The sequence below is a fragment of the Lepidochelys kempii genome, chromosome 3 (assembly GCF_965140265.1).
Source record: "Lepidochelys kempii isolate rLepKem1 chromosome 3, rLepKem1.hap2, whole genome shotgun sequence".
NCBI classification, from domain to species: Eukaryota; Metazoa; Chordata; order Testudines; family Cheloniidae; genus Lepidochelys; species Lepidochelys kempii.
Genome location: NC_133258.1, coordinates 179,283,410 through 179,310,887, shown reverse-complemented (window position 1 = coordinate 179,310,887; position 27,478 = coordinate 179,283,410). Strand labels below are relative to the sequence as shown.

The following is a 27,478-nucleotide window of genomic DNA, read 5'->3' as shown; positions in this document are numbered from 1 at the left end:
CCCTCCGTACCACACTGCCCCCAAGCATCAACTCTCTAAATGAATTTCCAAACCAGATGTCAACGTCATTGCTTTAAGGCTAATCCATTCCTTCTCTTCTGTCTATTTGCAGCAATTATTCCCAGGGGAATTTTGAACCACTGCGCGTGCACATAATTCATGTGCCAGGCATAATTTTTTCTCCCACAGAAAATAACTTCTGCCAGAAAGTTCCTGCAGTTATGCCTTTTGACCACCAAGGGCTGCTGTGGTACTAGAACAGAGCAGCCACTCCCAGGCCAGCCCCAGCTAGGATAAGGAAAAAGAAGAGGCTGCCTTCCTGGCAGTGCCCTGCCAGTGAAGCCAGGTCAGGAGAAAGGAGATATGGGGGAACAGACAGAATGGGGCACATGGGACTGCTGGGGGGTTACAGACTGGGGTTCATAACTGCTACTGGGGGAGGACAGACTGGGGCAGGGGCTAAATGGGAGTGGAGGTACAGGGCCACATGGGGATAGGGGAGGGGATGCAGGGCCACATGTGGGAAAGGGGGATGGCTGAGTATGGGCACAGGGACACATGGGCACATGGGAGAGGGTGAAGGGCCACATCGGGGAAGGGGGGTGGCTGAGTGGGGGCTCAGAGATATGAGAGTACGGGGAGAGGGGGTGCAGGGACACACAGGCTGGGGCTGGCTGAGGCGATGCACGACCACATGGGGGTGGCTGAGTGGGGGTGCAGGGCCACATGGGAAGGGGGGGGAGTGGGTGCCTGAGTGGGGTTGGAGGGACACATGGGGACAGGGGCAGATGTGCCTGACTGAATGGGAGAGGCTAGGGGTCTGCCAAGGTCTGCATGGGGGAGGATCCCTAACAATCCCTCCCCACCCCACCCAAAAAAACTGTTCCATACTTCCCCCACCCACACCCAACAACCCTCAAGGTTCACTCCCTGGCTCCTTTCCCCCCCACAGCTCCTCCATTACCCTTGACTCCCCCAAGACTTTGGGCTGCTTCTGAGAGGGGTGGGAAATACAGCTCTGTATTGTAGTTTAAATGAATTATTCAAAGTTTTGCATAAATATGCCTAGTAAGGAATCTATTTGTCAAAAAACATTTCCTGAATCTTTTTTGTTGTCTGTATTGTTACAGACATACTTGCTGACGAGTATTTTGAAATAAATTACCAAAGTAATTGAAACTGGTGTGATTATATTGTGCTATTTTGACAAATAAAATATGCAGAATTTTAAAATATTATGTGCAGAATTTTTAATTTTTTCATGCAGAATGCCCCCAGAAGTAAGCAATATTCTCTTATTACTGTGTTGTCTCATACTCAGGCACACTGCTGCCTTTTCTGTTTCAGCTGCACTGTTGCTGTTATTGGTGAGCACCCTCTTGAAGACCTCACGGAAGGGGGTACACCAGCACAAACACATTAAAGTGACTGAAAACAAAGCTGTCAAATGTTCAAAGTAAATCAATTGAAAAAAAAATCGTTCATTAGTCTGAAGTATTATCTTAATAAGTACTAGTAACTATAACTGGTACAAAATTTTGAGATGAAGTGCCATTTTCTTAACACACTACTGGAAGGTGCTCAGGCACTATGGTGATGAGAATATGGAATATTCCATTCTATACAGGTTCTCATACAAGTCAGTGGGGTCCCTTCCAATGTAGTTAAGAATTACAGAAAGACAGCTACAATAAGAAATTAAAAAGATGCAACAATGGAAGGAAAGATGGTCGGAGTTCAGTGTCACGTGTAGGCTAACGTATTAAAAAAAAGGTTATGAAGGAGAGATTACTTTTAAACAGTTTCATTTTTGCTAGAGAAAAGCCTACACATAGATGTCACAAATAATGATTTCTTATTAGCCTCAAAACTCAGAAGAAAAATAGCACATCCTCTTGGGATATTACATTTAATGAACAATTTTAGATTAAGTTTACATCATCACTCATGAACTGTATATGTTTATCGACTAAAAACTATTACGCTTACTGAAGTCTATATAGACCAATCTAACTTACTGCAAGGCCTCAGCATTCTTTTCTTTCTGTCGTTGAATTCCTAACTGAATCTCTTCTGAGCTAAGTATCATCCCACTGGCACTTGGGTTTTTTGCTTTTTGCATTAGAATGGCCATCTCGACACATTTCTCTGGAACCTGTTGAGAGAGAAGGGAAACATCTCTAACTGAATAGCAGCCAAAGAATGTTAGCCATCCTTCTGGAAAAGGAGACACCCAGAAAGGCAGTCAAATGAAGTGCTCATACTGTCCCTTCCACATAGATATGAATAAGCCTCCCTTTATATTTTACAAAATTGCCTACACAGGCAATTCAGGTTGCTCCTTTGTTATTTGACAGGAATCACTGCTCTCAGTAGTCTTGTTATGATAAGATGGAGGAAAATTTAGTAGTTTTAAAATACTGATAGAGCTATGATTACATGTCTATATTTTAAGGCATGGAGTAAACCATGCACAAACTGTGATTTTATAGTTAAACAAAAATGGTAAAATATTTATGATAATGGTTTCTGTCCTCATGTTTCATTTATTAAGTAAATTTAGTATTGTGAAAGTTGTTAGACTAACAACAGAACAGACACAACACAAGTACTGACAGTGCAAGCTTCCCCACACTGTCCTGCAAATGCACAGTAACCTTGAGCTGGAGGGCCCACACCTGACAAGAGCCAAAAGATAAGTTATTTTTCATTCCCATTGCATACCTGGCCTCTAAAAATGGGGGGGGAGGTGTCAAATTCTAATAATCTTAAACTCAAATATATAATATTCCAGTCTTAGATATATTTGTCTATATTTATGCATACTGGAAATCAGAATGAAATCAATACATCAATATTAGTAGTCAAAGCTAAACCGAAACATGTAAAATTTATTAAACGACTGACTCATTTTATCAAATATAAGTCAAACAGCCTCTGAATGTGATGTTAGCTTTTAAGTAATTTTTTTGCTTACTGAAAAGTCCAATCCAATTGTTTCATACTGTCTGTGGATCTTTTCTGCTAGGTCATCAAAGAGTCTCACTATAGATGGCTTTTCCAGAGACATAGCTTTGCTAAGTCCAGAAGAAACAATTGCTGGCCATGTCTGTACAATACAGTCCCAATCATGAAGATTTGCCAGGCATACTCCACTGTGGTTTCCAAGAAGACAATACAAGGCACCCTACAGTAAACAAGAGTTGTAATATTAAAAGTTATATAAAGCAGTCATTCATATAAAATAAAAATTCGTTGCTCTGCATTGTACAAATTATTAAATTGTAACATGAACTGAGATTAAACCATCCAGTTTATCTCTAATATATACAAGATATTCCACACAATTCTGACATATTAAATATTTATTTCAGTAGTGTGTGCAAGTAGTGCTGATTAATTGACTAATTGGATTTCTCTTTCATAGAATGGTTGTGAGGGAACTATTTCCACAGAACACATTTCAATGACCACAATGAATAAACAAACACCTGGCCTTTCTACAAACCTATTTATGGTAGTTTAAATTACAAACTTGTGTTTCTTAGGCTTGTCTACACTGCCCTGCAATTCGGCCTATGAATGGCATGAACAGAAGTGAGCATCAAAGTGTTGCGCTGTAACTCCGTTGTGTGGACACCGCAGGCACACAAAAAAAGGTTCCTAGTTCGCATTAATGTAATTCTCTTCATACAGGATTACACTAATGGTGCGCACTGCTATTCACACCCCTGTAGCCTGAATTGTGGGGCAGTGCACACATAGCCTTAGCATAACATTTTGTTGATCAGCTCTTTGTTCTTCCTTCCTTGCTCTACTACGGTTGCTAAAAAAACTACTGAACTAAGAACAGTCTGCTGAGATTTTATTGCTTTGTACTATTTTTTTTTGTTTTAATTAGGATATAAAAGTGAACAGCTATTAGCATAAAGCATTCATAATTCCTGAGATCCTGATGAAATGGGGTATATTCATGAAGGTGGCGTATGGTATAAAAATATTTTTTATGAGCACTTTTTTGGGATGACTGCCTAAGTCACTTTAGGGTTAGCTAACCATGAGTAATTCAACCATCCCAAAGTTATGCTAATAAAATCTTTACACCATACCACATGTATTTTAACCATTAAAATCTTACACACAAACTGAAGACAGATCTGAAATTAAGTAACTGAGACAATACTTTAAACTGCTGCTGAGTAACATCGTGTCGGTCTGGCCGCAAAAACTCCAAAACCAAAGGAATGATATCTCTGCAACAAAAGTTGTATGTTCCCAGTGCTGTGAAGAATGCTTGCTGAGCTTTACTTCTGACCTGTAGAAAGATAAGCATTACCACAGATCTACAAGTACACAAAAGAATACACAAAGCAGTGATATCCTAGTTCCCTTCAATTACTAAAGTGCAGGTCTTAGGAAGGTGAGTCAGTGCATTTGTCTTGCCATGGGATGCATCTGTTCCGTGACCTGAAGACTTCAGTTTCCACAACTGTCAATCTGGCACATTTGCTAAGCACTTAATACAAATGAGATTAAAGTTTAATAAATAACTCAAAAGATTCTATGGTCCCAATTCTGGTTTTGGATGAGTGAGTGCAGCTGCTATTGACTTCAGTAAGTCTTTAATTCATAGGACAAAACACACTTTTGCAAATTTCAAAAAAATCAGTCAAATTTTGGGCCTAACCAGGATTGGACAGAGCCCTGGAAAGAATTATGTGAGTAATTAAAATGTTTCATACATTACTGAAACGGAAATAAAAAACAAAGATACTGTGACACTGAATTCTACCAACGAATTAAAAGCTATATTACATTTCACTGCAAATATCAAGTTGAAAATAAACTCAATAAATGTAACTGATGACTGAATTACTTTAGCACAGAAGAAATATTCTTACCTGACCATAGGAACTTGTAGACAAACACAGAAGATCCCTAATCATGTCTTGGTGTATATTTTTATATTCACAGCCTTCAACAGTTAGAGTTCTCAGCTAAAGGAAGTAGAAAAATCCCAATTAGACACAGGCTCTATTTGCAATTTTACAAATCTAAGAGCGGAAAGTTATTGTAGAGATTGAGAATGCTTTTTGTTAAATAAGATGTTACAGATTAACGTTTCCTAGTATAGCTGCAAGTAAAAATTGGTAGTACAGAAATGTACATTACCTCATGCTGCAACATGACTCTGTCAATTAGCAAGGCTCTAATATGCTGCTTCTTTCCTTGAAGCTGCAAGGAAAAAATCAGAGTAATTTGGTTCAGATCTCAAAGCTAACTTTAGCAATGTAAATATGAACTCTCACCTCTTATGTTTTCTGTACACAATATATATTATCAGCGGGTTCTACAGTGAGACATTCTGACTGTTGGGCTGCAGTTATACAAAGGATTTTTAAAAAAACTTCTGCCACAGTGACAACTGGTGTCAGTGGATATTGATCCACGTCATGTGATGGAGTGAAACTGTAACCTTGACCCATGTCATATGTCTGGAGATAAGAAATAATGATCACTCTCATACAGCACTCTTGTATGTCACTTCTTTATTACACAGTGTTAATCATGGCATGAATTTGCTTAGATATTTGTACAACTGCCCCCAACTTTCTTAAAGATTTTTCCCTAACCCCTCAGCAATTTGAAGCTGGCTTATGCCTCAATACATAAAAGTTTATATCTCGTGCCCAGCTGAACTTAGCATGTGCCCTTCATAACTAACTTTAGTCAAAGAAATCTGGTATTTGTTTATGGTCAATTTAAGATTATCTTCTTTGGTAACATTGCTCAGTCTCATTGTGGTGTTTATTTTTGCCCATCAGCAGCTGATAATCAAGTTCTGCCACACTATCCACATCTTCAAAAATCTGAGACATGAGCCTTTGGTATACCTAAGGTGACGAGGCAATCCCAAAGGAAACTCACTTAAACATATGTACTAAAAAAAGGGACTTAAAAGGTGAACAATTTTTCACTTCCTATCAAGTCAGACCTGCCAAAACCCTCGGCTTGCATGCAAAACTGGTAATACTCTTGCATTTTGAAGTTTCAACATCACCTTTTCAACCATTCTCATGGGCTGGTGCTTGCATACAGCCCCATGTAAAGCACCCCTTTGCATAGCGTTGTGACTATCTCCACATTTAAGAGCAAAAATCTGGTTTCCGTCATTTGTTTACTTGTGTATTTTGTCTTTATGCCTTGGTATTTATCAGTACTTCTATATATCACACTTATTACATCTCCCATTACTGCTTTACCACAGGGGAACAGCATCAGTGCTAGAGCAAGGATGTGAAACTTTCAGAAAATCTCTAGTGAAAATATGGCTTTAGGATCTTAGATGGAATTTCTGATCAATCTAATATCAAGAGGTTAATAGTGTTGTTGCCATTGTGTTACAAACAAAACCCATGTGGAAGATGGGAGACTGCCTATATATAGTAATTTACTGCATCCTTATCTTCCAGTCCAATAGGCAGGATTATGAAGCATTTTTAATTCATTATGCCCTTTAAGAGGCTAAGAAAGTACTCTACTGTTTAGCAAACTTCTTCCCTTTTGTATCTACTGGAGTTTGAAACTAACACGACTCTTTGTTTACATCCTTGTTTGTGCATCAGAATAGCAGATGTCAGCATAATTCTAAAAATAGAATATTGCACAAATTCCTCTGAAGAATCAGAAGAGAACACACAACATTTTTGAGTAGAGCAAGAAAAAGAAAAATATACAACTCAAAATCCTTAGTAAATATTTGAATAAAAGATACTATTCAAGTTATTTTTCCTATTATTTGAAAGGTAACAGTGTCTGATGATTTTGGTGTGTCCATCTGTACAGCTTATGAATTCTGGGTGAGATTATGAAGTTATCCCTATGAAAATGGATTTCTTCTTATTCATCAGCAGGTGAACAGCTGGCAAATGAACATGATTCTGATCCAGACCTTAGATTCTGAGTGGTCCCTGACGAGCCAGTCATCTAAGTCAGCCTTTCTCAAATGTGGCCACCAGGGGCTTTTCTTGCAGCCACAGCCTCCTGGGCAGTGATTGGGGGGGGGGGGGGGGGGAGTGGCAAAATAGCAGCCCCTCCCTGTTGCTCCTGGATGCACCACCTTGGTGTTGGTTGCTGGGGTTGCCAGAAGGGGTTGGACCCTGCCCCCCTCCGGAGACACCTGGGGCACAACGCTGGAGGAGTAGGCAGGCAGTGAGTTCCCCAACTTCCCAGGGGCAGTGGGGCTCAGGATTTGTGCTTCAGACCTGCGGAGGTGGGGGCGATGGGGCTGAAGGGCTCCGGGTGCATGGCAGCAGGCCCCAGGTTCCAGCCACATGGCTTTGGGCTCCATCCCCAGGCACCGTCTCCCGTCTGTGGGGCTTCAGGATCTGGACACAGGGCTTCAAGCTCCAGCTCCCAAGTATTTTAGGAAAAAATATCAGAGTCACCAAATAGGAGAGCCACTCTGAGGCCACCAAAAGAGAACCCCGATCTAATTATGGAAACACCTGGATATTCATCTTTTTCAGATAGGCCACCATCACATGGGACACCACAGAGAGCCCATAGGACAAAACCCAGAATTGGTAATGATTGTTGTTCAACACAAACCTGAGGAAGGACTTGTGCATTAGGTGTATTGCACTGTGAAACTTTGCATCCTTGAGGTCAAGGGCAACATAACAGTCTTACTGATTTAGGGAGGGGATAACTGATGCCAAGGGAGACCATCTTGAACCTGTGTTTCTTGTTATAGGTGTTCAGTGGTCTGAGGTCTAACACTGGATGAAACCCCATCTTTTTGGGACTAAGTAAGTACCTTGTATAGAACCCCTTTCCCTTCTACTGAGGGGAAACCTCCTGCATAGCATCCAAAACAAGATGGGACTGCATCTCTTGTCAAAGCAGACATTCGTAGGACAGGTCTTTGAAGGGGGATGGGGAAGAACGTTAGTTGTGGAGAAGGGAGAAGAACTGAACTGTGTGGCCTCTCTGGACCACCTCCAATACCCAGCAGTCTGATGCTGGACCAGGCCTGTTGGAAGTGAGCCAGATGTTTGCTGAAAGGAATGGAGGGCAATGATTGTGGAAGGAATAGTATGTTGTCCTTGGGCACGGAGTCAAATCTGCTGCCTAGTCGGTGCTGAAGCAGGGTGGTGCAACTGAGAGGTAGATCCCCCTACCCCCGAAACAGACTTTCTTCTCAAGGGCCTCTGCCTGCAACCTAGGCAATCTTGCGACCTAGGGGCTCAGATGGCCTATACTGGAAGAACAACTGTCATGGATAGGGTTGGGGTCTGAAGCGCCTTCTTCTGGAGGCCAGGATATAGATCCCCAGGACCATTAACCTATTAGGCTGCAAGCTGGGAGAATTCAGGCGGAGAGGAAAGCTATAATTAGGGGAAACTCACCTGTGCAGGAACCGGAGGGGCTTCTATACAGCAGAGAAAGGCTGCAGGGAAGTAGTCTGCAGTCACTCCCTGGGAGAATGGAGGTGTGTTTGGGGCTATATAGGCAAGAAGCCTACAGTTACTCTCTGGGAGGAGGGAGTTGTGGGGCTGGCAAACCAAGTGAAGGGTGGAGAGCCAGAAGGTAAGGAAAGGGCTCAGGGAAAAGGCAGCAAGGTTCAGGAAGGTGCAGACCTTGGCTGCTGATTAGAGGGTCCCTGAGCTGGAACTTGGAGTAGAGGGCAGGCCCAGGTTCCCTTACCAGCCACTGGGGAATTGGTATCATAGGGGCAGTGCAACACGTTGTACCTCAAAGCAGCACCTTGGAACCCCCATATTCACAATGGTGATATGATTATGATACGTTTCGTCCAAAATATGCCTTGTGAAGTATCATTTTAAAAGTCTTGATCTGTTGAATAATAATATCCTGTTGGATTGTATGTGGTATCATTGGATGTGAAGTTATGAAGTTTTGCTATGTGTGTGTTACTGAAATATGTTGTGAGGTTGAAACACCCACAACTAGCCTTTCAGGTATAACAATGGAGTAGCCAGGCATGCTGATGGCTCATTAAAGGGAATCCACTCTCCCAGTGGCTATCCCAGATGACTTCTCAGAGAGAACATGTAGACAATGGAGACTGCTTGACCAATTTGGACTGCCCGATTCCCCATGTCAAACAATCTTTCCAGCAACCTGGAAGAAACTATAAAAGAGGGAAAGTGACATCATCATTTGGCCACTCCCCCTGCCCAACTCAACACCTGTAGAACAGACTTTGAACAAGGGAAGGGATCCTGTTTAGTTTGTAGAACTCAAGACTACAAATTTATTTTTATTTCTTAGGTAACCAACTTAGATCTCTACATTTGCTACTTCTAATTACCTAAAATTAACCTTTCTGTAGCTAATAAATCTGTTTCATATTTTACATAAAACTGTGTGTTTTGGTTGAAGTGCTTGGGAAATATCAGCTCAGTTTACAAAGGCTAGCGTGTGTCCTCTCCACATCGAGGGAGAGGCGGACTAGGGTATGAACTTACACTGACCAGGATTCTGACCAGTGCTAGACCGTACAGTTCTGGGGTGCAAGGCTGAGGAACTGGGGGGAATTGGCTGGTGCCTCTCTATTGTTGGTTCATGAGTGGCTGAGAAAGCATTAATGTAACTCAGTTGGGAGTTTCCCTGCCTGTGGATGTTTGTGTAAATGCAATACCTGCAAAAGGTTTGTGGCTTGACACAGCATCACAGAATGAGAGGGATACTAGACTCCAGGTTGCACCCCGGGGTCCCATCATAGGCAGTGAATGAGAAGAGCTAGTCCCTGAATGGCCAGGAGGAGGCACCATCTATGGTGAGTGGACCCTGTGACAGATCTCATTGCTTCATCAGTCTTCTTGTGGAAAAGTGAGCAGCCCTCAAGTGGCAGGTCCTCAATAACTGTTTGAAATTCTTCAGATATGCCTGCCGAGGCCAGCCAGGAGGAGTGGCGCATTGCAACTGTTGTTGCCATCGCCCTGGAAGCAGTGCCTGTATGTCCAAAGCTGCCTACAACGCAGTTCTGGCCACCACATGACCTTTTGCCAGGCTGGCCTGGAAGTCACCCCTGAAATCGTGTGGCAGCCTCTCAAACAGCTGTAAGATACAGGCAGCTGATGTGGTCGCATTTTGCCAAGACCACCTGGTAGTTCAAGATCCTCATCAGGAAGCTCGAAGTGGAGTAGGATTTCTGGCCACCGTGTTTTAGGTGCTTCACCGTCTCATCTTTAGAGGTCAATTTCTGGCTGCTCTAATGGGATTGCTCATTGGCCACTGGATGCAAATAGAACTCTGTTCATATCCAATAACCAGGACTTGGTACCATCTAGCTGTCCATTTGGATGTCAGTGCCAGTGATGCTGGTGTCTGCCATAAGGCTTTCATGGGCTCCAATAGCCCCTTGTTTATCAGGATCACTATGAGTCCCAGTACCAAGTACAGGATATTGAGGAGTTTGTGTGGCATATCCCACACCACCTGCATAGGTATCTCTAAGGCCACTGATACCCATGTCCCATGAGGTCTTGGAAAATCTTCTAGTCCTCAAGAGTGGCAGCTGACTGTTCTGGAACAAGGGTATCATCTAGAAGAGCTCATGGCCAGTACCATCCGTCTCTTGCTCTGGATCTGATCCACTGGAGCCGCCTACTCCTGGTCCCAGGGATTCTGCAGGGACAGGTCCAGTCTTTGGCACAGGGGTGATTGTTTGCCTCACGAGTGTGGTGGAGAGGCTGGTCCTGGATAGTACTGCAGTCCCCAGGGGGTCCACATGCCATGATCATATAGCACCAGGCCCCACAATGTGTGGTCTCAGTGATCCCAGTACTGGGCTGGGTTGGTTCCACCCTCCACCACAGGGACATGTCTCTTATCCCCCAGATGAGGTTGATACCGCTGGGTAGCAGGACCTGACCAGGGATGGCTAATGGCTTTCCTTTGAGTCAGAATCAGTCCTTTGGGAAGGATGGTGCTCAACCCGTGGGTCTAAGGGGAACCTGACCAGATAGTGGAAGCATCAAAGTCACTGGGCCCAGAAATCTGGACAGCATCAGGGTGAATGCAGCTCCAGTAGCCGCACAGGTGTCAGCCGTGTCAGCATGGTCCAAAGTGCTTGATCACCAACAGATTGGTATGGCAGTAACTGCGCTGGTGCTGGGGGCAACAGAATGACCAGCACCGCAGTCAGGCTTCTATCCAGTACTGGGCTATCTTTCTTTCTGACTACCTCAGTAATGAGAAGGCTAAAACAGCCACGACAGCATCAGGTGAGACCTCTATTATGGCTAGGTCCACTCAGCTGGTACGAGTTCTCGTGCGTAGGGAACTTTTCCTAAGTTTTGAGGCACCCTTAACGTCCAAATGCACCGCAGTCTTATGCAACCTTGAAGTCGGATCCAGGGAGGGGGATGATCTTCACCTCTTTGCGCTCTGAGTCTGATCCATTTCTCTCCTTCCCAGATGAGGAAGCCAGAGGACTGAGTGAGCATTTGGCTGGTTTTGATGATGAAGCCAGGGCAGTTTTCAACAGCCAGCAGTCTCCTGAGGATCCAGGCGCCTAAAGTCTGAGGTCAGAGATTGGCCTTATCACTGCTTCATCAGACAACCCTTGATTGCTGGGTCCACTCTGAAAAGTACCTACAGTTTTTACAGAGTTCCAGAACAAGTCCCTAACTGAGACAGAACACGGGCGTTCACTGTTCAGAGGCATGACAGAGTGGGCAGTTCTTAAAGCCCAGGGATTTGCCATGGTCAGCCACAGCAGCTGGTAGTGCCAGTGACCACAGGGGGAGAACCCTTTCCCCCCCACAGCATCCTATAGACCTACCTAAACTGAGACTAACTAAACTGAGACAAAGTGGATGAAAAAGAGTCACTCTGGGGATGAAGAACAGCTGGCTCTAACTGAATCCAGTGAAAGTAGCAGTGATTGTTGATAGGAAGGGAAATCCAAGAAAGGGGAATTCTTGAAGAACTAATAAAACTATGATTTTATCCTCTGTTGAGTGCATTTGCCCCCAACCCCAGTTATCAAGGTAGCATGCAATCTCAGGTTCCTGGTGAATACTTCACTACTCAAACACAGAAATAGCTGTAGTGGTTGGAAAGCCTTGGGTGAGTTAGGCAACTACACACTCGAATACAGATTTAACAACTGTGTCACAGTTTGGGGCAACTGCGCCTGTATTTCCCTTCTGCGGTCCAAAAATGGCACCCACTCTAGGTTCCCGGATCCTGAGCAGTAATCTTTATTGGGTCAAGACCTGAATCTCTCTTCCTCTTGACGAGGGGATTTTTCAGGCTGAACAGTTTCCTGCCTACACTGTGAATTCCCCAGCAAGCCAGACTACGTAGACAGGCCTGTGTCCGCATTTTGCTTTCTATTCAGAGGCTATAAATAGCATAATTGATCATGGTTATAAGTTAGCACACAGACATTTCTAAGCAAGCACATCTATTCTTAAGGTGAAATCACTACAGAAAAAACATATTAAAAACAATAAAAGAACCTATGTGCATGCTAATTAGTTTATCAGAGATCACCCTCCCTCCCAACACCAGGAGGGGCTCCAATTAGAGTTAATCTTTCAAACCTCACCAAAGGGTTTTTTCTGTGGCTTCAAGTTCATAACAGCCTCAGCTCAGAACAAGCACCCCAATTGTGCAGATCAACCTGTTTCTTTATACAGATTGAGCCTCTGATCTCAATCTTTGGGTGCAGATAATGGTTTTCTCCTCAGGGCATAGCTTCAAAACTCTTGGTTTCTGCATAATCGGCGAAGGGCATTTGCATTCATCTCCCCCAAGCTATTTCCCAGGGGTTCCACTTCATAGATATTGTCCCAAAAGATCATTCTTGTTTGCCACATTGTTCAATACAGATCTATGACCATGCAGGCCCACAATAATCTTTTCCTTTAATACAATGGACTCCAAAATATTTAAACTTAATTCAATATGGTTTTCCAAGGAAACTGCCAAATCTGTCACATACTGCTATCTAACACTTTTGCCACCTCAAAACAATATCTCCTTAAGATATTTCCGGCTGTTCTCTCATGAACTAAAGCAGAAGACAAGATGCAACCTACAGATGGTTTAAGATGCAGTAGCAACATGCTACTGGTGTGGGTGTCTATGGGGGACTTGACTGACAAGAGCACATTCTCATTAATGATCATGCTGTACATTTGCTGCTGGCCTAATGTAAGATCTTGGTCCTTATCTTTATTGCTTTAAATGCGTGAGGACCTAACCACCTCAAAGATTGCCTTCTCTGCTCTCTACTTCAGCAGCCATGTTCAGTAATCTAGATTTCACTTCTCATAACATTGGGCAACTCATTTAAACTCTCCATGCCTCAATTTCTCAACCTGCAAGAAGCAGATATTAATGTTTACCGACTTTTGAGAAGTGTTTGGAGATCTATTGATGAGAAGTGCTAAATATTATTTAAACTAAGGGAAAAGAGTTTGGTTCCTATATGCTTCTCAACTTAATTGGCATCTATGGTTCTAACATCGTTAGTGCTTCACAAGTGCTAGCAATAGCAGCAATTTAATATCCAAGGACTGTATTATTTCCATGCAGATAAGTCACCAAAAATAAAAAATCCCAGCATGTAGTTTCCTAGTGACTAGCAAATTAACAAAGATCTATCATTAATAGTATCAATATTCAGTACATAAAAAGGGATGTTATGAGACTTAACTAACATTTGTACAGTGCTTTAAAACCTTTTGAAAAAAGGCACTTACTGTAACAAAAATATTCTAATGATACATCAGCCCACTGTAACTTATATCAATTTCACTAGGAATGCATGCAAAGTTCCATTAAGACCGTAAAGGCCAAAAAACAGCCAAAACTAAAACTTTAAAAAGGTTGTTTTTCCCTAACTAAACTATGTAAACAAGATACTGACCCTGTTCTCCATTGACTTCTTCACTAAGTTAAAGCTCTTCCACCGGGAGTCAAACTCATGCTTGTGAGACCCTTGGAATTGTAAGAGATCACCAATGATCTAGAAACAAATGGTTTTACATTATGTAAAACAAGTCAACCCATTAAAATTAAAATAAAACACATAAAAATTACTATTATACCTTTATGATTAGAAACAAAGACTTGGTATCATCTTCTGAGTTGTTGAGTATATAGTCTACCATTGGAATGGAAACAAAAAGTGTGTTATCTGATATGAAGCTCAGTTCAAAGAGTTAACTACACTCAGTGAAATATTTTTGCTACTTGTGAAGCTCAAAACATTGTGTCATTTATGTTGCCATACAATTCACAACAACAGATTTTGCCTTTTTGCTTTGCTCTACAATACTGATATTAGATTTAAAAGCACAATAGATTGACAACGTTTAAAGCAAATCTTTGCAGATGTACTGAATACAGGAATGAGAGAGACACAAAAATGTACTTACGCAGTAGTTTCCTTATGACCCTAGCCATGGTTTCTCTGTGGTTCTCTCTTGATAAATCTACAAAAGATAATAAGAACATTCATTATACATAAAGTATATTCTCTAAGTTACACAGTGTTATAAAATATAGAGAAGCTTAACTAAAAAAATAATTAATGGAAACTCAGAGTGTGACATGCAAAAGCTTAAGAACAGATTAGAGTTTCTTTACATACCTCAAATCATATGAGGTATGGGACTCTATAAGGGCAATATAAAAAGACTTTGGAAAAAATATTAAATTTTTATATACATACACCTTTAATAGAAACAGTCCTGATCATCTCTATGACAAAGTCATGGGGTACCCCACTCAGTTTTCCACATCATGCTGAAATCCTATCTTGCAGTCACCATCTGTCAGACCAAATACTGGACAGGACATCTTTCAAGTTCTTCATCTCCGTTCACTAAATCAGCACAATAATGGTTCTTCAAGCAAAGGGGTAAAAATGGTTTACAGTCCCATGCAGGTTGGGACACATTTCTGTACTGCCTCTCAGGGTATATATACACTGCAATAAAAAACCTGCAGCATCGAGTCTCAGAGCCCAGGTCAGTTGACTCAGGTTCGCAGGGCTCAGGCTGCTGAGCTAAAAAGAATGATGATGTTTGGACTTGGGCTAGAGCCTAGGCTCTGAGACCCTGTCCCCTCACAGGGTGTCAGAGCCCAAACACCTATACTGCAATTTTTAGCCCTGCAACCTGAGCCTTGCGAGCTCAAGTCAGCTGACTTGGGCCAGTAATGGCTGTGCTGCGGGTCTTTTATTGCAGTGTAGACATACCTTTAGGCAGAGTTAGTAGTGGTCAAGTGCTTTGCCTAAGATGAGGGAGAGCAAAATAGGAGTCTGGTTCTGTGCAACGTCAGAGTGGTGCGGAGTGCCCATCATATCACAAGCTCTGAAGAATACACTGACTGGGGCAGGAAAGAAGAGCAGAATGCTCAAGGGGTGGGACTTTATCCTTCAGGCAATTAAGAAGGGGAAAGAATGGAGTTTCTATTCGCTTTGGTTGCTTGGAGAGGATGGTAAAGTAGCACTTTGCCAATCCAGGCAATGGTAACGGTAGAAGGAAGAAAGAGAAGAACTTCCCATCCCTTCAAGCACTGAGGACAGTGGTTGGAGATAAAGTTTTATTCAAAGAGAGAAGCTTCACCTCTGACAAGAATCTTTCATATGCCAGGTTAATCCTTTTAGAAGTGCCGCAAGAAAGAGACCTGGGCTCAAATCCCTGTTACACTATAGGCTTCCTGTATGACATTGTGCAACTCAGTTTCTCTGTGCCCCAGTTCCTCATCTGTGAAATGCCAATATCCGTACTTCCTATTTCCCTTGACCTTTGTAAGCTCTCTTCAGCCCGGTTAACCTCCATCTCTGGGTTCTCACAAGCAGACTGTCCTGCTCGCAGAGTGCTCTCTCAGTCTGTGTGTGTCTCCTTATCAGCCTGTCACCTCTTGCTGACTCCCTAGGCAGCCTCTGGCAACTCATTCAACCTCAACCCTTTTCCGTGGTTCTCTAATGATCTGTTATCTTCCTTTTGATCCTAGGCTTAGACTTGGGAAAAGTAAGCCATTCTTAGCCTGGCTGTAGTCAGGTAGAACATATTCCCCAATGAACAGCTTCACCATTGTTTCTTCAAGGCTTCTTATCCGAGTCACCATTTTACCTTTCCCGCTTGGTTCCTTTAACAACTTCTTTTGATCTAACTCCATAGCAAGTAACCCATCATAAATACACACACATAGGCATGCACCATATCGAAAAAATAATACAGATATTTCCCAGTTGGTCCCAGGTGCCTAAGACAGCTAAATACAAGACTTGGCACAAAGATTGGTATGACTTGAAGCTGAGAAGCACCCAAATTATGAGACATGAAAAGAAAGAGGTTATGAACTACTGGGCTACATGATAGACACACATATACTAGCTGCTCTTCTCCCTCACAGCTATGCAACCTCAGAGCTCAGGGTACACATGGCAGAGACTCAGGTCTCACTTGCCAATCATTTACTATGAAAACACAATTAAATGGATGTACGTGGGTAAAGACTGCTGAATCAGGCCTTTTTTTTGTAAGTAGCATATTCAGTTTGAATATCTGTCTCCTTTAGTAAACTTCTGGAATATTTTTTATGTTTTACTAATATGATAAATAAGACTTCCGATTTCCCCTTCTGGGAGTCATGGCTTTTTCACCGTGGCCTAAGCATTGCCAGGATTTTCTGAAGTTTTCCTTCCATTTTCTGTACCAACTGTTGTAACTGCTACTGGCCCAACTGATCTCGAACTCCACCCCAGCTACACACAGATAGACAGGTTCTCTGAAATATACAGGACTGATCACCACCCTAAATAACCAGGACCACACAGCACTTATGCATTCAAACAGGACATACTTTGCAGCTGCAACAACAACAAAAGTGTTAGCCAAAGTATATGTTATATGTATTGCACACCATATCAATATGTATTACACGTTATATTAACGTTATATAAAGGTTAGCTTGAAGTCATGCTAAACTGCTTTCTGCTCACTCAGGCTGAGGTATATATCCCACAATACCATGCACAGCACAATACTGCACTTCACACAGGTGGATGCAGAACTTCTCAAAACCAAGACACATGAATGCTCTGCCCTGGTACAAGCTTGGGAGGTGCCTTCACAGGCAACTGATTTGGAATGTAGTGTCCGAAAACAGAATAAGGAAAGATACACCATGATACTGGAAAAAACAAGGTACAAATATATTTGGTAAATTTTAGTCCTGGATGATGTACAGAATGCTCATAAAAAGTTACAATATACATATAAGAAGTTTGGAGAGTGTATTTCGGAGCACAGCTTCTGTGTAAGATGGACTAAATGCTGCAACAGTTTCCCACAAGGACTGGTAACATATTAACTCTTTCCTTTCTGTTTTGTACTGCTTTGTCTTTAGATAATAAGTTTGGCTAAGCTTGGTTAGTTGGTCTCAAACATTTTTAATAATGAATCATAAATGTAATCAAATCAATTGGCTATGCATTTAACAACAAGAGTACAAAATTAATTATCTCGTGACTTGATTTAACAGAGTTGGGACTGACCTACCATAGTTAACACCAGTGTAAAGTTTTGTCTCTTCCAAAGACACCAGACTTGGAACCCTGCATAAAGACAAAATACATTGTATTACAAGGTAAGGAAATCTGTCTAACAAAATGAGTTTTATTGACAACTAATTTCTACTTACAATGTAAGGTTAATGCTTGTGGATGACTGAGAAGGCTTAATTTACTCATTTTATTTGTTATTTATCTTTAACATTCTGAAAGCTAGGAATACCTACTGGTCAGGTAGTTTGCCTGTTTTGAGAGAGTGAAAACCAAAGCAAGGCCACCTTGAGTATAAAATCTTGAACGAGTTCCGTTTAAGAAGAATTCAAAATGACTCACTTCTTCTGATGCATGTTCACATCAGCATGACAATGAGGGACGGTGGCACTGATACAGCTATTTATTGGATTAATTGCAGGTGAATCAGATTACTGGATAGTAGGGAACTGAATAAGAGTCTCAGGAAAGGCTGAATATATAAATTCAATAGCTTATTTTCCCCCACACCTGTGGGCCTTCCTTTAAAAAAGAAAATGGTGTGCAATGTGCCTAGGCCCAACTGTTAATGCTAGTCTCTGAAGCCCCCACCACTAATAATAACCATGCCAAGAAAGTACATAATAGTCAGCACAATACATCTACATGACAAGTTTTTTCTTATAAAGAAAAGCTTAACCAAGATAAAGATTTGGTTATGACTTGATTCTACTCTAAATTTTTAGCTGTGCATTCTTAGTCCTTGTAAAATGTGGGTTTTGTACATGGTTGCATAAATAAAACAGCAGACTGTGACACTGGATGCCAATGTATCTAATGGCAAGACCAAGTCATTAGAATATACATTACATTTTCTTTCCTGTTTTGTTTCTAAAGCTACATCATAGACACTAAGGGTAAGTGGATTCAGATCCTGAAGGAAAAATCACCAGGACACTTTTCAAAGAAATTCAGGAGCTACATAAATACTGCACTAACATGTTGGAAGAACAATATCACCAAACGGTCCATACTGCTAAATATAATTTTCCTGTGCAATTGAGGATTGTATCAATGGTGGAAGTGGTGCAAAAAAAGTTAGAAAACTGGGAGGAGGAACAATATCAGTCTCTTATTGTTATAGATGTTTGCTTGGCAAGAAGTGCTTACACATGCAGCACCGGCATCAGCACACATAGTCCAAACACAATAAAATGAAACAAGGCTCCACATTTAAATTGGTGGATTGAGAGGTTAACTCGCCAAGACCAGAATTGAGGGTTATATTTACCCTAGAACAATAACTGATATCACTGAAATCTAAAAAAGAACAGGGAGCTACAGTCATTGCATTAAGTGAGGTATTGGGGATGTCAACAACAACTGCAGGAAAATCCCAACATCCTAAATCCTAAAATAAAGTCTTGTAGGTAACAGACTCATTTAATTGTTTTTGTATTGTTCACATCTACACATTAAACAAAATCCCAAATCAATTAAAAAGGAAGACATTTTAGTTCAATTTTAAAAGCTCTCAATTAAACAAAAAAAAAAAGTTTTCACTTTATTTTCCTTTCTGTGCTTCTTCTAATAGCACTAAATAAAGAGCTTGAAAATAAATGTCTTTCCATACTAATAATTTTTCATTTATTATTCCCTATAAAAAGAACTGATATTAACATGGGTGCTCCAGTTATAATGATTTGTATGGGTACTAATATTGATTCCTGAACAGCTCCAACATTAAGGTAAGATAGCCGTTCCCTCTTAAAAAAAAAAAAAAAAAGATACTCATGGTGCTACACAGAAAAATCTATTTTTAGAAAAATGCTGGCTAATTAGCATAAATCCTTCTAAAAACAGATGTGTACATTTCTCTAATAGATATTTCCAATTTGGAAGATATTAACAATATTAAAGAAATGAAGGTTACTTATTTATAACCAGAGTTCTACAAGATGGCGCTGCATATTTCCACTTATGCGGTACTGCACCACCTATTGGTGTTTAAGGGTAGAACATTCTCCAAGCTGTGTCTGTTAGTGTGCTCACATTCTTACATCTCCCCTCAGCATCTTCGAACATTTTGAGGGTGAGGCTATATCAAGGGGCCAAAAAGCCTCTACCACTTCAGTTCCTTCCATCACCAATCTAGAGACACAGAACAAGAGGACTCTGAGAAAGAGGGGAGAGTGGGTGAGAAGTGTGAATATGCAAAGCCATCTCAAAGAACTTTGGTTACAAGTAGTGATTTTCATTTCTTCTTTGAGTGGCTCTGCATACTCCCACTTATGGGTAGTTTGATCAGCAGTGCTGAAAATAATCTGGAGGAGGGAACAGAGTCCTAATTGAATAGAGACTGAAACACCACTCTACGAAATCTAGCATCAGCCCTGAAAGCCAAATCGCGAGCATGATGTTTACTAAAGTGTGTCCAAACTCCAGGTTGCAGCCCTGCATATTTCTGAAACAGGGACTTGCTTAAGACACCACCACAGCTCTGGTGGAACAAGTCCATACCATTGTAGGTATAGGAACTCCTGAAAATGTATAACATTCAGCAATACATGATTTCATCCATCTAGAAATAGTCTGGGGAGATATGGTATAACCCACATGCCTGTTAGCATAAAACATGAATAATCTATGCGATTTTTGAAAACTTTTAGACCTACTTAAATAATATGCTGTGTTATTGACATAAGCTGGGACCGTATAGATCATTGTTGCAACCAAAGTCCTATAGTGGCACCAAATCTTGTATAAAGGGGGTCAAATGAGGTGTCTAAGCCAAGGTTATGGTTTGCTGGTTATGATTATGCTGTCTATATGTGTGTTTTTATACATTTTTATAGTTAAAGTTATGAATATTGGCTCTATACTGTCTGTATTTCAAACTTGTGCTATGCTTCTGGGGAACACTCCAGACAAGTTGATGTCAGCTCTGCCTAGCCTGCTTGATGGCCCATTAAGGACCATCAGCTATACAACTGACCCACTGAGAGAAGGCAGACTCCCCTTATGACTCAGCAAAGTATGTAGGGACATGCCTATGGACAGAACTCTAAGGTTTTTCCATGCCATGTGATGGACAGCTTGTCTTTGGAACAAAGAAAGACAGACCACATGGCAAGAGAATATAAAAGGCTGCTGCAGCTCCTCTATCTTGTCTTCAATCCTGCTTCTTACCCCTGGAGGGACTTTGCTACACTGAAGCTTTGAACCAAGGACTGAAAGACCCATCCCAGCTTGTGGATGTAGTCCAGAGACTTGATTTGAACCTGCAGTTTATTCTATCACTGTTGCAAGTCTGAAGCAAGAACTTTGCCATTACTCTATGTAATTGATTCCATTTAACCAATTCTAGCTCTCATCTATATCTTTTTCTTTTTATGAATAAACCTTTAGATTTTAGATTCTAAAGGATTGGCAACAGCATGATTTGTGGGTAAGCTCTGATTTGTATATTGACCTGGGTCTGGGGCTTGGTCCTTTGGGATCGAGAGAACCGTTTTTCTTTTACTGGTGTATTGGTTTTCATAACCATTTGTCCACATAACGAGTGGCACTGGTGGTGATACTGGGAAACTGGGGTGTCTAAGGGAATTGCTTGTGTGACTTCTGGTTAGCCAGTTGGGTAAAACCAAAATCTTCTCTGTTTGGTGTGCATAGAAAACCCAGCCTTGGGCTGTAACTGCCCAGCCTTGAGCAATTTGTTCTGAATTGGCACTCTCAGTTGGGTCCCGCCAGAACCAGCATCATTACATATGCAAAAGCTCTTCTTGCATCCAAAGTATATACAACAGATTCCCCCTTATTAGTAAGCAGTTTTGAAGAAAAGACTGGCAAATTAATTGTCTGACTGATGTGAAATTCAGAAATGACTTTTGTCAAAGACCTGGGATCAGGCCTAAGAACCACCTTATCTTTATGAAAAGACATAATTGGAGGATCAGCTATCAGTGCATTTAATTCACTCACCCTTCTGACTGCTGTTATGGAAATAATGAATTATCTCGTAAGAGATAAATAATAGACAGCCAGTGGTTCAAAATGTTGTTTCATGAGTGTAAATAAGACGAAGTTAAGATCCCAAGGAGGGACAGGATTTCTAACAGGGGGATAGATATTAGCTAACCCCTTCATGAACTCCTTACCCATGTTATGCACAAATAGCGATCTACCATCAACCAAAATATGGTAAGCTGAAAGAACTGGCAAATGAACTTTCCAATATGAGTTAGATAACACCTCAGTTTTTTTGTGCATGAAATATTCTAAAGTACAAGGTATGGAAGCTAAGACAGGACAATCAGATTTTCCCCGCATCCAAGCAACAAATCTGGACCATTTCAAATAACATCAGCTGGTAGACAGCTTTCTAAAACTAAGAGGTACATTCTACACCAAAGAGGAACATGACTTTTCAAGATTAAACAGAGCCAAAATCCAACTGCCCAAGACATGAGGTAAAGGGACTGATGATCTGGATGATGAATCCTGCCCTAGTTGCCAAGATGGAAAATCTGGAAACAGAGTAGAACATATGAATACACTGGTGGACAGTTGAAGCAGATTCATAAACCACTGCTGATGCAGCCAAACCAGGGCAATAAGAATTATCTTTGATCTGTCCTTGTTAGGATATATATATGCAGGCCTGTCTGCAAAGGTCTAGACTTTAAGAATTTAGGTGTATTCTTATCACTTAGCTAGTTATAGAGGTATAAAAGAAAGAATCAAAATCACTGTCTGCCGGTGTAAGGGCCTTCTCTTACTGTGACAGTCTGAGGGCCTGTTCTTAGGCTAAGGCCTTTGGCTAAGCAGCAGACGCAGCCATAAGCTGGGAAGCGAACGGTCACATCCTCACATTCCAAACTAGTCACATTGAAATAAGGTGCTACTGGGCTGTTAGGAATACAATCCTGTCCTGATAATGCCTATCACCTCCAGAGAAAGGGAAGTGTAAAATGTAGAAGGAAAATGTAAAAGGAAACTTAGTTTGATAGCATCCTGTCTGGCAAGAACTCACTTATCAATAGCTGGGATGTGAAATCCTCACTTCTGTACTGTTTTGTCATTATAGTTCCCACTTTGCTATTGTTTATTTGCATGGTCTCTGTCTGGTTCTGTGATTGTTTCTGTCTGCTGTATAATTAATTTTGCTGGGTGTAAACTAATTAAGGTGGTGGGATATAATTGGTTAAATAATCATGTTACAATATGTTAGGATTGGTTAGTTAAATTTCAGGAAAATGGTTAAGGTATAGCTAAGGAGAACTCAAGTTTTACTATATAGTCTGCAGTCAATCAGGAAGTAAGCAGGGGGGGAGAGAATGGGAACAGAGAATGGGGGCAGGGAAATTGGAATCATGCTTTGCTAAGGGGGGGAATGGGAACAGGGACACAAGTAAGGCTCTGTGGTGTCAGAGCTGAGAAGGGGGACACTAAGGAAGGAAACTGCAATCATGCTTGCTGGAAGTTCACCTCAATAAACATTGAATTGTTTGCACCTTTGGACTTCGGGTATTGTTGCTCTCTGTTCATGCAAGAAGGACCAGGGAAGTAAGTGGGTGAAGGAATAAGCCCCTAACAGTCCTGATATATCTTCCTTACCACCCTCTCGATCAATGGAAAGGGAAGAAAAAGCGTATAGATGGTGGCTTCCCCAGTCCAGAAGTAAAGCATCCAAGATGCATTAACTGCCCCTTCCTGCTCTTGAGCAAAAGACACGACATTTAGTGTTGAACCTTATAGCAAACAGGTTGACATCTGATTGAGCCCAACTGGAAAAAGATGCTCGGAATCAACTGATCCTTCAGGGGTCATTAGTGCATTTGAGAACTGTCCCTGGTGAGATGATCTGCAATCACTTATTTTCTCCTGCTAAATTCAGGGCCACCAAATAAGTGTCATGGAAAATACCTCAGTCCCATAAACTGATTGCTTCTGCACAGAGCTGAGCAGAGAAAGAACCCCCATTTGTTGATATAATACAGACTTGATGAATTATCTGCTACCATTTGCACAACCCTCCCACGTAAATGAGAGAGAAACAATCTGAGGGCCAGATGAATGGCTCTTAACCCCAACATGTTGGTGTGCAAGCTTCCCTCCCAAGAAGAGCAAAAACTGCAAACTATAAGATGACTCATATGTGCCCTCCCCCCACTACTGTTTGATGCATCTGAAGATAACCTTACCAATGATGAAGGGGGATTGAACTGGACACCACTGAGAACACTGCTCTGACTGACCACTCTGTCAATAAGTCCAGAATGTTTTGAGGTATGCTGACTAAAATATGAAGATTGTCCAGATTTGGTCTGAAGACCTAAGACATCCAACGCTGTAGTGGACTCATTCTGAAACACACAAATGGACTCACATACGTAGTAGTAGCCATGAGATCCAGAGAGAAAATTACTTTCTGAGTTTATAATATTTGAATGTTTAAAACATATTGCACTATTTTTAAAAATCTGTCCTCTGCCAGAAAGGCTCTCTCTGCTACAGAGTCCAATATGGAGACTATGAATAAAATTCTCAGAGTGGGACAGAGATTCAATTTTTTCACATTCAGAACCAGTCCCAGGTCTGAAAAAAGAAAAAAAAGGGGTGGTTGTAAAAGAAATGTGGCTTACTAGATCCTCACCAATAGCAGCATTCAGCAGTCAATAGTTCAAATGTGGGTAAATACAAATAGCCTGCTTTCACAAATGAGCTGCTACCACAGAGAGGCACATTGCAAAAAAATTTAATGCTGTGGACAGGCCAAATGAAAGCACCTCGTACTTGAAATGGCATCCTGCCATCATGTAATTAAGGTACTTTCAATGAACATGTTGAACAGAGATATGAAAATACATGCCCTTTACTGAGAGCCGCAAACTAATACATAGTTGAAAATGAAGAGATTATAGAGCCAGAGTTAACATACGGGACTGTGTGACACTCTGTACCTCTGGGGAACACCCAGTACCCCCATGTTCATCCTTGTGAAATGATTGTGTGGTATACAATGCAAAGTTTGTCATGTTGGGTGTCTTTGGAAGGCTCATGATGCACTGAGCATGGTTGTTATAGTGATGTTATAAGAAAAGGAGGACTTGTGGCACCTTAGAGACTAACCAATTTATTTGAGCATGAGCTTTTGTGAGCTACAGCTCACTTCATCGGATGCATGCCGTGGAAACTGCAGCAGGCTTTATTTATACACAGAGAATATGAAAAAATACCTCCTCCCACCCCACTGTCCTGATGTTATAGTAATTGTTACAGTAATATTATAGGTTATAACTTCGTGTATGTAGTTATGAGGCTGAACAAGCCGAGACAAAAACTCTCCAGAAGCAGAGGGGCAATTCACACCTCATCAGGGCGTGGATGGGACAAAACCAGCCCAGCCTCACAGGAATAAAGGGTGCTAGCCCATGCAGCAACAAAAGAATCTGTTAGGGCTTGGCTACCCTTGTGAGTTACAGCACAATAAAGGAGCCCCAGGTGCCCTAGCTCACTACCCATCCACATTGGCAAGACAGGTAGAGCTCTCTGACTCCGCGGCTACAGCGCTGCTGGTACTCCACCTCAGCGAGTGGAATAACGTTTGCTGCTCCCCCGCTGGAGTGCCATGGCGCCATTGTGAACGAGGTGTTGCATTACTGCGCTCTGATTAGCCTCTAGAAACATCCCATAATCCCCTTAAGTCAAGTGGCCACTCTTGTCATTGTTTCTGAATCGCTGCAGGAATGCGGATATGCCATTTGCAAGCTCCGTTTCTGACAGCCGGCTGCTTATCTGCTCCAAGACAAAGCAGCCATTAGTGTGGAATGCTGTGTGTGAGAGAGAGAGGCCGGGGGGAGGAGGAGGGTCTGCTGCTGTCTGAACTTACAAGACAGCATGCTGACATGCTCTCAGCCCCCCCAAAACCCACTCTCCCCCCACATACACACAACACACTCCCTGTCACACTCCACCTCCCCACCCCCATTTGAAAAGCATGTTGCAGTCACTTGCATGCTGAGATAGTTGCTCACAATGCACCGCTCCCAATACTGCTGCAAGTGCCGCAGATGTGGCCATGCCAGTGCGCTTGAAGCCGTCAGTGTAGACAGACTGCAGTACTTTCCCTACCGCGCTCTCCGAAGGCTGGCTTTAACTCAAAGCACTCTACACCTGCAAGTGTAGCCATACCCTTGGACTCTCGAGGGACTTTCTTAGGTCAGTTTGGAACTGCGATGAGGTAATGCTCACCTGACTCTGAAGGGGTGGGTGGTCAAAGCCAAGAGGGAAGAAAGGACATGATAAAAGGGAGAGACATTGGCCATGCTCGCTCGCTCTCTCTCTTCCACCTACAGACACCACACCAAGCAACTGAAGCGCTGATCAAAGGGGAGAGCCTGGCTGAAGAGCAACCAGCCAGCCTGTGGTGAGAAGCATCTAAGTTTGTAAGGGCACTGAAAGTCTTAAGATCAGCTTAGAATGCGTTTTACTTTTATTTCATTTGACCAAATCTGACTTGTTATGTTTTAACTTATAATCACTTAAAATCTATCTTTATAGTTAATAAATCTGTTTGTTTATTCTACCTGAAGCAGTGCCTTTGGTTTGAAGAGTGACAGAGACTCCCCTTAGGATAACAAGCCTGGTGCATATCAATTTCTTTGTTAAACTGACAACCTCATATAAGCTTCCAGCGGGCATAACTGGACACTGCAAGATGGAGGTTCCTAGGGTTGTGTCTGATACCGGAGATATTGGCTTGTGTCATTCAGTTGCACAATCCAAGGAGCAGCTTACATGCCAGATGCTGTGCGTGAACAGCCCAGGAGTGGGGGTTCTCACAGCAGAGCAGGATAAGGCTGGCTCACAGAGTCCAGGATTGGAGTGACCTAGCAGATCACCGGGCCAGATAACACAAGAGGGGAACGTCACAGTGGCGCAACGAGCAGGGTGTATGTACAGCTTGTTACTCCAAGTGAAGCTCACACTTTAAGCACTGATATTTGTGATTTTAAGTGAGTCTTAAGTGCGGTGGCTAACAACAGTTAGGAGGTCACAGTTTTGTTATTTTCTGTTTGCTTATTTCGGGAAAGGGAAGTAAGAACAGGAAAGAAGGAAAGTGAGTGAAAGCAGTGAAGCAATTTCAAAGTTGGAGCTTTTCAGGCTGCAGACTGCAGAAAAAGAGTGGAAGCACCAGAGTTTATTACAACTGAAAGAATTGGAGATATGAGAGAGAGAGAAGAAAAAGAAAAAGAGGCAGCTAGAGAGGAGGCTGCCCACAGAAGGGCTATGGAGGCAGAGGCAGCCAGGGAGGAGGCTGCCCACAGAAGGATCATGGAAGAAAGAGAGAAAGAGAGAAAGAATGAGAGCATAAACACCAACTGGACTTGCTAGAGGAGCAGAACCAGAACCCCCGGACTCCAATGACTCCCATCACTCCAAAAATCCACAAATGGGAACACTTATGTCTTGCATACAGTGAAGACGATGATATTGTTGAATATCTGACTACCTTTGAAACGCTGTGTGTAAAAATGAAATCCCCAATGATAAGAGAGTTCCTACCCTGATTGCAAAATTAACTGGTAAAGCTTGAAATGTATTCAATGGAATGCCTATTGAAGATGCTTTAAACTATTGTAAATTTAAAGATACTGTTTTGCAAAAGTTTTAGATTATCCTCGAAACATATAGAGTTAAATTTAGGAATCTTAAAAGGGATATTGGTATGAGTAATGGGGAATATATAAACAAAATGAAAGATTTGTTGGGAAAATGGGTGAGGTGTAAAGAAGTGGCAAGTTTTGAAGGAATGTTAGATCTTGCTGCTCATGTGTATTTCCTAAGCATATGTAAGGCTGATATAAAGCAGTGTCTATAGGACAAAGATGTAAAGTCTGTGAATAAGATGGCTTTTTTAGCTGATGCCTTCAAACA

General features: G+C 41.8%; 1 protein-coding gene across 4 annotated transcripts in view; it reads right to left on the bottom strand.

Annotated features, from left to right (window-relative positions):
• The window catches only part of PSME4 (proteasome activator subunit 4), a 218,182-nt gene that overhangs the window by 86,546 nt on the left and 104,158 nt on the right, over nt 1–27,478 (bottom strand). For all 4 annotated transcript variants that reach the window (XM_073339167.1, XM_073339165.1, XM_073339166.1 and 1 more), the window contains 9 exons: nt 17,559–17,614; nt 14,424–14,480; nt 14,094–14,149; nt 13,913–14,011; nt 5,173–5,235; nt 4,902–4,997; nt 4,184–4,315; nt 2,978–3,187; nt 2,019–2,155 (listed from right to left, as the gene is read on the bottom strand). In XM_073339167.1, coding sequence (XP_073195268.1) covers nt 2,019–2,155; nt 2,978–3,187; nt 4,184–4,315; nt 4,902–4,997; nt 5,173–5,235; nt 13,913–14,011; nt 14,094–14,149; nt 14,424–14,480; nt 17,559–17,614 — 906 coding nt within the window. The remainder of the gene's footprint in view (nt 1–2,018; nt 2,156–2,977; nt 3,188–4,183; nt 4,316–4,901; nt 4,998–5,172; nt 5,236–13,912; nt 14,012–14,093; nt 14,150–14,423; nt 14,481–17,558; nt 17,615–27,478) is intronic.